The 10,740-nt window shown below is 34.2% G+C and overlaps 1 protein-coding gene and 1 long non-coding RNA gene across 2 annotated transcripts; both read right to left on the bottom strand.

The window, feature by feature from the left end:
* Nucleotides 1-269: 269 nt before the first annotated feature.
* Nucleotides 270-6,020, bottom strand: LOC128546750 (5-hydroxytryptamine receptor-like). Its single transcript, XM_053518044.1, has 2 exons — nucleotides 4,858-6,020; nucleotides 270-1,501 (listed from the first exon to the last, which is right to left on the bottom strand). Exons 1-2 carry the CDS (start codon nucleotides 5,202-5,204, stop codon nucleotides 640-642), a joined length of 1,209 nt encoding a protein of 402 aa, XP_053374019.1. The 5' UTR covers nucleotides 5,205-6,020; the 3' UTR covers nucleotides 270-639.
* On the bottom strand, nucleotides 2,338-4,851 carry LOC123565863 (uncharacterized). Its single transcript, XR_006689262.2, has 2 exons — nucleotides 2,747-4,851; nucleotides 2,338-2,468 (listed from the first exon to the last, which is right to left on the bottom strand). It is a non-coding gene; the product is annotated as an uncharacterized LOC123565863 (long non-coding RNA).
* Nucleotides 6,021-10,740: the final 4,720 nt, after the last annotated feature.

The following is a 10,740-nucleotide window of genomic DNA, read 5'->3' as shown; positions in this document are numbered from 1 at the left end:
ATGTTGCAAAACTTAGTCGTCAGCTTACCATTGCAACTGCTTGCACAGAAAGCAAGATAAAAAGTCGCGGGAGTTCGAATTTCGCTTATTTTGAACAAAATCATATCGGAACACGGACCGGAATAAATCCCCGCCGAGGTAAATTCAAACAGTAGTGTGACAAAAAAGTAGGGTCAACCAAAGTTACATGTGTTCTGTTGATATAAGGTCCGGAACTGAATAACATAATGTGTTACTTTTGTGTGGTAATGCAAAGGACAAAACATGTATTAATTTTACATGTATGTATTTCAGTAGATATTATTTGCATACAAATTAATCATATCCAAGTATTAGGTAATTGTTGATACTTCTTCAGAACTTAAAAAAGGTGTTGTTTAACTAAACTGAAAATGTATAAATTTGATGTTCTTTTTCTCAGTCTGGAAAAATGATTCAAAAGAAATGTTTATGTTCTGTGAAAGTATGTGAATTAAACAAGAGAATTTATACTTGCACAATACCAATGCTTATGACTTACAAATTCGTCTTAATACTATTTTGCTAAAATAGTTTATGCGAATTAAATCAACTATTCCAAAATGCTTACTTCTGATTATTTGTTTAAGCTTCAAAGCAAACAACCAGAGTAATCTGTATTTATCTATATACTCTAAGTCGAGCAAGACGGTACAGGTTGCTGTACATGTTTTTCACTTCACTCTTGAACCGCGAGTCAAAAACCCCATAGATAAAACTGTTTGCCATGTTGTTGATGAAGAAACACCAAATGAAGGTATTGTAAACCACCTTTTCTGTAAAAGACATTTGGGGAACAAAACTTTTGTTCATGAATGTAACAATTTTGAGGATCAGATGGGGGACATAACTCATAAAGAACACAACAGTAATCGCAAGAAACATAAACGTTGTTTTTCTGGACCTGTCAGAACTCTGCTGATGATGTCTCTGTGCTTTCTTTGACTTCCCCGTTTTCTTGCCCTTATTCTTGTCATCTTCACAGTGGCTGTGTTTGTCCACAACATAAACCTGCTTTTCTGGCGGCAAGAATTGTCGAGCAACTTTCTCTTCTGTATCGCTTCCCGATGAATTGACTGTCCCGGAAGTCATTTCAAAGGTATCAGTGGTGTTATTAGTAACTTGAACGTTTGACGAAGATTCTTCGGGACGGTCCGTAATTGCCTGGCCTTTCTGTCCACTGTGTTTGACAATTACTCGCCAGATCAACGTGTAGAGCACAACGAGAACAATGAAGCAGACGACAACAATTAGAATCAACAATGCATTAAAGTAACCTTGGTATTTTGCGAAATTTTCCTTGTCTTCGGTATAACATCTTGTACCGTTAATGTTTGGGTCCGAGGTTTGGACTGTGGCTAGGCCGTACAAGACTGGTGCTGGCCATGAAATCAACAAAGCAATGAACAATACAAGGAGGCACAGCATCTTGGCCATCCGCTGTGAAATTTGGCGCCCAAGTGGAACACATATCTTCCGGTATCTGAAAATATAATTTCATGTTGCATTTAAAATTAATCACTAATATATAACAAGAGCACCTCCTACGGGCGTCATCGCAATTCTGCAAGTACTGGAAAGTGCTGGACAGTATGTTAGAAATGATATACGATTTAGAATTTGTAAGTAAAAAAGGCCGTAGTTCTGACAAAATGCGTATAAGAGGTATGGTTCTTGGTCTAGACAGTCACCTATTTATGATAAACAAATGTACAAAGTTTCAAAGCTACAGCTGTCATAGGTTTTGAGAAAAGGTGGACCTTAACAAAGAAACCAAATTTTACAAGTACATAAAGGGCCATTATTTTGACAAAATGCAATCAGAGTTATGGTTCTTGGCCTACATGGTCATCTAATGATGATAAACATCTCAACATGAATCAGAGGCGGCGGACAAAATTACTTCAGAAACAATGTATTGTAACAAATCGTCTGAGAGAGATACGCCTCGCCCAGAGTTCGAACTCACGACCCCTTGATCCGTAAATTTGCGCTCTCCCAATTTAGCTAAGCGTGCGATTTTTTTACAAGATAATCATGAAGATCAGTTGTTGCGACTGGTCAGCGTAACGTTAAAACGTTACGTATGAACAAACCCAGTAGGCATTTGACGTCGGTTAGACGTCGTATAGACGTCGGACCCCGACGTCGGATTAACGTTGGATTTTGGTTGGATTTGCAAACCGTTTAGACGTCGGATCCCGACGTTGGCTAGACGTCGCAATCCGACCATTTTCCAACCTAAATCTAACCACTTTTCAACCAAAATCTGACCAAATTTTCTACGTAATTTGCGGTCTAACAAGTGATCAACACATGTATTTTATCATCTTTATTTTATATTATGACGACGTAAGTCAAATACAATAAGTCCAAAAAGTAATCCGATAATTGAAACTTTCAAGTTTCGTCAGTTTTGCATGATTCTTCAACTCCGTTAATATTTCCATCTGAAATGTATAAAATTTGTCAGTTTCATCATTTCATAAAAATAGAAAATTTATATAAATATACTAGTGCTATTAATAAGAGCTTAATTACTAAGTGCAAAACAAATATGTAATATTTTAAATTCTATGAAAAATCTTCTATAATTTCGTTAAATGTAAAAGTTTGGTGTTAATTGAAATTGCTTTACAAACAAATATGCATCAGTCTGTGAAAAATACGGAACATTAATCAGTATAACTATTAAAATAAGTATAATTTTTAAAAATCTGTTACTCACGTTGCGGATCCCTCCCTTTGTGTAAAGTATTTATAAACTTGCTCTATCTTATCCCAACAAATATCAAATTACAGGAAGACTGTGTAAACCGATGCAGGCTTATCTCGCGGATGTATGACTAATAAATTAACATGTGTAGAAGAGAAGATCCTTAGGTAGAATAATTTATACATGTGTATAGAATGCACTTTTATCTTGAACAGTTTAAAATTCGTGAACAAATCCGTTTCCGAAAATAGACAATCTCATGCGATATTATAATATAATTAACAATATTTGATGTGCGAATGAACTATTATTTATAAGCGCATGTCCAGGCCTTTATGAAAACATTATATAATAAATAGTAAATATCTTGAAACTATACTAGCAAAATTATACTAGTTTAAAAGTTTTATAATTCATAACATTTATCAGACTTTATATCCAACCTAATTCCAACGTCTTCTAGACGTCTAAGTCTGACGTCTATTAGACGTCGTGGATATGACGTTGGTTAGACGTTGGATTCGAGTCGCCGACGTCGCGACCAAAATCCAACGTCTAACCAACGTCGATACGACGTCAGGTGTTTACTGGGAAAAAATCGAAGACGCTTAATACTACTTATTTGATTGTTTTTTGTTTTGTTTATTTGTTTAATTTTAATTTGATCTTACGGAACACAATTCCTGAATTGTAAGCAATGTGAAAAAGTATCACTGTTAAAAAATGTCGACCCAGATGAACCTGTTAAATTGATCTTAAAAAATATACAAAGTTGGATTTGATTCCAGGTCACCCATAATGGTAGAACGGCGCTCTAAAGACATGAGTTATAGAGCTGCTTTTGACGTTGGACACGCGGTGATTTCTATTTTACTTGCAAAATCACGATAATTTGTATGTGACTGCGGTAGTTTGTTTAATTTTCGTTTCATTTTCATGCTAAAAGGCTTAATATGGAACGGTCAATATTTTAACAGTACACAACGTCTTCCGTGCTAGAAAATGCAAACACAGCAAAAGTGTAAATATATATGTCTATTTCTACAGCCGGGGATGTCTACTTGCATGGTAAAATGCAAAAGATACATACATAAGAAAAAAATATTTACTCTCACGCAATGTATTTTTTTAATTAATAGAGCAACATGTCTAAATATAAATAATCTTTATTATCAGGAATAGATTCATTTTCTTATTTGTTTAAATGTTTTTGTTCATTAAAACGTGAATTCTTTCTCAAATGAACATGAACTCTTACGCATTTTAAATTACATGAACTTTCTTCTCAGTATCTTATGCTTTTGTTTCGCTAAATATTTGTGCAAATCAAACGGTGCAGAGTTTTGCGGGTTACAAGTTACAGGAATTTTGTAATTTTGTTAGCCGTAATCTGAAAAAGTGGAATGAAAACAGTTTTTCTAGGACTTTAAACTTACAACATACACGCTTATTCTTAATAAATGCAAAGAAAAATGAAAAAATGGTAAACATCCCGACGATAAATCACCACGTGCGTCAGTGTAGAATATAAGGAAACCCCCCTGTCTTTCAATTGACATTGCATTAGTCAGCTTATATGTACCGATATACTTGTGAATATTTTTACTTCCTAATAAACCTTTACGGATATTCCCTTTTCTTTAAAACGATGTTCTTCGAAGTTAATATGTCAAATAGAAAGAAAGGTTTGTTTGTTTTGGGTTTACAGCAAATGGGGCTATAAATCTACAGAGATATGCTTGGCCTACTTTCTCGTCATATGACTTTAAACAAAGTTTGATTATAAAAAAGTGTATTAAGTTTAAAGGCAACAGTTTTTTTTTATCAGATTTTGATTATATTTGGTATCAGGTCAAGGTTGTGTATTGTAAGGACGCTAGTCGATTTTAGTGAAGTTATCGCAGCAAAAAACAAACATTTCTTTCTTTTCTAGATAACTCCCTACATAGTTCTAGGCATTTTCTTCAGTTCTGTTTATAATATGTGAATACTTGAGAAAGTGGGTTACTAGTCATTATTTTTTTAATATACTGTTATTGCCTAAATATATCTTATAATCTTAACTGATTTATCAGAATTAGTTAAATATGCATATGATAAGTGACATTAAAGCTTTAACTTACCTGTCTGTTGCTATCACAAGAAGTGTCAAAGCAGATGCCGAACATATAAAGTAGTTTATAAACCGGAGGATTTTACACGCGGGTGATATGGTGAAGGTCAGGGGGTTTCTCAGGTCTACGATGATAAATGGCATTCCAACAATACAAGTGATAAAGTCAAGTACTCCTAGTACCAAAATAAATATTCTGTGATTTGAAGGTTTCATGCGGAAGGCGTACACGAGAAGTACGTGCAAGTTTCCAACAAATCCAACAGCCATGATTATGGCAACAAAAACCACACCACCGATATATTGCTTTGCTTCCTCGAGATTTAATTCGGTTATCGAGAGATTTTTGCTGAACATTGTTTAGATATATGTCCTGTCGAGTTATTGTATAAATAATTGAAAAAAACTGTCTAAAAAGTACAATACTTGTGTATTATGGAGAAGAATTCATATAAGTTTTTGTAAACTTATTTTCTAATCCATTCATGTACAAATTCATGTATATTGTTATATGTGCAGTTTTCTAAATAAATACTGTTTAAACCAATACTTGTGTATTAGATTATCCAAGTTTTCACAAAAATTTAAAGAAACGCGTAAGATCAAAAAATGTCATTGAGTCTTTTGTATTAGCCTATTAATTCATATTCTTACTCTGTTAAAACTAATGTTTTGTATACTCAAGAAAGAATGAGATTCTGTTAACTATTTCCACTAGTGGCATTAGTATTTTTTCATCTTGTTTCTTGTATAGGCTAACACTTATTCCACTGCTGATAAAAAAGACAAATAAATTCCATCAGTTGTTAAAAAAAATAAGTTAAATTCATCACAATTAATATCCGTCCAATTTCTAACATGCAGAATGAAATATTTCAAGTGTATACTGATATACTGATAACAGTGTATAAAGATGTCGTTGTGTTTTACTTCTTTTCAAGAGTGTTTACGCCTTAAATGCCATTAGAAAGAAGAAACCTATTATTTCAAAAAATAACTAGGAAGAAAATTGTTTGTTTATTTCAATCATGGCGTTTGTCTTTGTACCATATCCACATCCACTTAAATATGTTTACAAGTGATTCATAATGGCAATGTTGCTTTTGTGAAATAGATTTAAATCAACACTTCCTCATTTTAGCCTATATATTACACTCTGTTGGCTTATTCATCCCTTTTGAAAGTAAAATTTGGCCAAAGCGAGTATTCATGCAGAACTCAACAATTATATAGATGGAGTTCATATTATAAATTCGTGTTTTTGTGTCAATGTCAAATTCGACATCACTGCTGATTACATATGCCCGGATGTCCGGTTGATTTTTTTTGTATGAAATGTATGTCAAAAAAAAACAACAAAAAAAACAACAAAAAACTAGTAAATAAAACAGTTTATCACGTTGTTTATGAAGAAACACAAAGCAATTGTATTGCAAACAACCTTGGACAATGTTCTCATATTTCAGGGTGATATGAATCATTCGAAGTTTCGAATCAACAACTCGATATTTCGAGTTTCGTAAGTCGAAGTTTCGAGCTACATACTCGGAAATTTCGGATTATACTACCATGTATAGACGTAGATGTATTAGTCCTTGTCAAGATCAGGCACGTTAGTAGCACTTAGGTAGACATAGAAGAACTTAAAAATGTGATCGTACAGTGTTCGCTCTTAAATCTGGAAGAATTTCGTCCCTATTGCTAGGAAATATAGACATACTCTATGCGAACGTGTAGGCATAGGTTCTACCAAGGTGGATGCCTGGAGTACCTACTCCATGTGATATTTGTTTTTCGTGGGGAACACAGCTTGCCCATTATTTGAAGTATGTTAGCAGTTCGCTATATATATTATAAACTTTTTTTTCCTTAGTATCGTGGCGACTCAGAGTAGATGAATGTACCATCATTAGAGTGTCGTGGCGACTCAGAGTAGATGAATGTACCATCATTAGAGTGTCGTGGCGACTCAGAGTAGATAAATGTACCATCATTAGAGTGTCGTGGCGACTCAGAGTAGATGAATGTACCATCATTAACTGCTCTGTTTTACCACAGGACATGTCGCGGATCATTATGTTAGAGCGAGTACGAGGGCCTCGTAACTACCCCGGGCAGTATTTTCTACTCAAGCGTATGATTTTTATTCTGCACCATATTCACTTCATCTTTGATTACATGTGCGGAATATAAATGATTTTATGTCATTGTAAGCGTGCCATTTTATAAAGGGAAAACTATTTTTTATCCGGCTATCACTGAAAAAGTTTGCAGGTCTTTGAGCAAATGTTGCGCACAGTTTTACAGGGACTTAAACACAACATAATTATACATTTTCCTTTTAATTTAGTTAAAATGTCTTCAACTCCCCTCTTTCTGTAGAATATTTGATATTTATGTGTTGGGACTCATGATATTTAATAAACAAATCAGCTTTTGAGTGAGTGAGCGAGTGAGTGAGTGAGTGAGTTGGGTTTTACGGCGAATCGACACAAAATGGTCATATATCGCCGAGAAGAAGTCATATTGCAAACGCCAACTGTAAAGCATAAACATTGATGTAAAAATGTAAAGCATACCTAAAAACATCCATGTAAAATGTAAAGAACACTATGAATAATGTAAAACATATCTAAAAACATCCACGTAAAAATGTAAAGCATATCTAAAAGCATATCTCAGTTATTGAAAAAGTATTTATCATTATAAGGTATTATGTAAGAACTGATTTGATCATCATAAAATCGTTCCGGGAATGTATCCCTGTCCTTAAAATACCGCTAAAATAACCCATGTCGGAAGGCCCTAGTTTGTCCCCTTTAGGTCTGAAACGGAAGTATTAGAGAGAACCCTGTCTGAATATTATTTTAAGCATCCACATGTTTTTGGATATTTCCATTTACTTGAATTCAGTGTTGTGTCCATTCATGTTTATGCATAATAAAGTTCCGCTTTAAAAAAATCAAGTGATAGGCGGGGGTTGCGTGCGGAATCTTGCATATTCTTTTACCTCACTATGCAGCCGATGTATATTCTTGTAGATTTTGTTTACATTTTACACACTTCCAGGAAAGATATACTTAAATTTTAGTACTATAATATATCAGATAAAGTATAATTACTTACCATACTTGATTTCTGTGAATTATATGATTGATCAACTGAAACAAATCTGGGATCTTGTCTCCAAAAGTTCAGCATGGTCTGCACTTTATTCTTTATGTTTAATGCATCTAAATTCTGATCAATATCGTATTTTTATGCATTTTTGTTTCCAATAAAACAATTAGAAATACATTCTGCATGCCTACGGGCAGAATGTCGAGCCCGCCAGAATGTCGAGCACCTTTGGCCTCTAAATTTGACATTGACCTTAAATCTAGGGACCTGGTTCTTGTGCAAAACAGTCCGTCTCATAATGGTGAACATTCGTGCCAAGTTACATCAAAATCCCACCATGCATAAAGAAGAAATGCCCCGGACAAACAAGATTGGTCCATGCATGTCAAAGTTATGATCCGGACAAACTTCAATTTGACATTTGACTTCCATCTGTGACCTTGATCTTTTAGATAGGAACATAGAGTTTGCGCATGACACTCCTTCTCATTGACATATACATTCATGCCAAATATAAACGAGATTGGTCCATGCATGTCAAAGTTATGGTCCGGACAAACTTCAATTTGACCTTTGACCTCCAACTGTGACCTTGACCTTTGAGATAGGAACATGGAGTTTAAGCATAACACTCTTTCTCATTAAGGTAAACATTCATGCCAAATATAAACAAGATTGGTCCATGCATGTCAAAGTTTTGGCCCGGACAAAATTGGATGCACGCACGCACATACACCGACCAACAGTGACGACTATATCGAGTTCACCGCAAGCAAGCTCGACAAAAATACTTTGTTCAGTAACTCATTTTTACATGTTTAGTGGTTGCTTCAGTACAAAACAACCACTCACTCATTTGAAATCAGCTTCATTCTAACAGGTAATTTCACAGACGAAATCTACAAGGCCATTTATCTAAAACGCCAGCTTTTTAATTGAAGCTCTTGCCAATGCTACTTAAAGTTAAACTTGCTCTTAATCATGAAATTTACGGGAGACAGTTTGCACGCATTTAAATGTTCCTCTCGAAAAGACTCGAAGTCAATTTTATAATCATCAGCTTGCAAACATAAGAAATTATATCATTTATTCCTACAGGCCAAGTGACTCAGATTATACCTAACATCAGGCAGTGACCAAATTTCTTGCAGATTTAATTGACAGATTACTATTTACCTTGACGCTGGGAAATCTGTTTGTAAGATCGGAATCTACTATTTCGGATGTCCGCTGTTGTTACTGTATACGACATTTTCGATTCAGGAGAGAAGCAATGGACGTCACTGTCTTTTATTTTTGCACAAAAACTGATTTTTTTTTCACTGGATCAACAAATGTATTAACGGAAGAAAAATTGTATACAAACAAGGCAGTTCATGAGCTGTTAATATATAATTTTTATTTTTGAAATGCTTATGCATCACTGCGCAAATGGACTGGTATCTGGTATCCGCGTCTTGTTTCTTCCATGATAACCTCTTTGTATAGCACAACAGATGCAGTCTGATCCATGATATGTTTTGCTGTATCATTTACCAACCCCAAACGCACTGCTCTCTCCCCTACAGTATCCACAATGTGCTTACCGGCTTCTACCTTTTTGTTTTGTACCTATTTATGTTTATTGCTTTTTGAACTCAGCGTCGGTTCAATTTTTGTGGGTTATCATGAATGTATTGAATCGTGTGTGACTTGTGCGATTGCTTGTTTATAGGAATTATAGCAATGATTCTGGGAAGGTTCAGTCGGTATGTTTTTATTTCATTCTTTTTTTCTCACACAATTCATAGTAAACTTGAAAGCTTGTCGTACTCATCCGTCACTAAATAAGTATTTGTCCAAGAACAACAGCATGCACATTAAAAGTTTTGCCGAAATCGTAAAGTCATTATATATGGAAATAATACATTGTAGTTTACCAATTATTTTCATATATGTGTTTGGAAAACACCTACGTAGGCATTTCGTGAAGATGAAAGTTTTATGTGTTATATGTGAAGTATATGATATAAGTAGTTCATTGATGCCGGTAGTCACAGTCCTAAGGTCAAATTAAGGTCAAGAAATTAGGCCAAAGGTCATTATCTAATGTGCAATTTTTACTAATTTCACTTATATGGCATCATATCTTCACCATTTTGATGAAATAAGTGAGCAAAAATGGTATTTAATTGAAGCCAATGTATTTAACTATGAAAATAAATCACTATATGCAAATTAGCTCATTTGCATATTAACTAATATTAATGAAAATGACAAAATCGTACAAAATTACGATACAAATTGGCACGTATGTACAGCTGTACAATATTTATTGTTTTATATATAATTTTCATAATTTGAAAAACAGAAAGGTATAACAGATGATATGCGGGATACTCATTTCTTGATAAACGCAACTGTTTATATCGCCATCAAAAGTGTTTTATGTGTAGATACTGCTAGAAGTGGGTGGGTTGAGTTGACTTCTGACAAACAGTTATCTTTAGCATAATTGTGTAGTTGTTTTCACAAAAGCAAGGCAATTCTTTTGTATAAGGTACATATCTACCGGCTATTTCAAACTTTGAACCTATGTCTCACAGCCAATATGGCTGCAATTTTTTCAAAATGGCGATCAAAACAACCACCAAAGGTAAGTATGTTCAAAAGTATGCATATATATGAGCGTTTACATAAGTTTTAATGTAATTTGTTGCAATATTAAGATTCATTGATAAATACAACTGATAATAAGACCATTACTACAACTTTTACAACAGTATTGTGATTG

Source organism: Mercenaria mercenaria, chromosome 1 (assembly GCF_021730395.1).
Source record: "Mercenaria mercenaria strain notata chromosome 1, MADL_Memer_1, whole genome shotgun sequence".
Lineage (NCBI taxonomy): Eukaryota > Metazoa > Mollusca > Bivalvia > Venerida > Veneridae > Mercenaria > Mercenaria mercenaria.
Note: the sequence above shows the minus strand (reverse complement) of the source record. Positions and strands in the feature narration are given on the sequence as shown.

Excerpts from the sequence above, each read along its gene's own strand:
- LOC128546750 (XM_053518044.1), bottom strand. The coding sequence starts at position 5,204 with ATGTTCAGCAAAAATCTCTCGATAACCGAATTAAATCTCGAGGAAGCA. Across the intron at positions 1,502-4,857 it reads CTTGTGATAGCAACAGACAG|ATACCGGAAGATATGTGTTC; the intron begins GTAAGTTAAAGC and ends TTATATTTTCAG.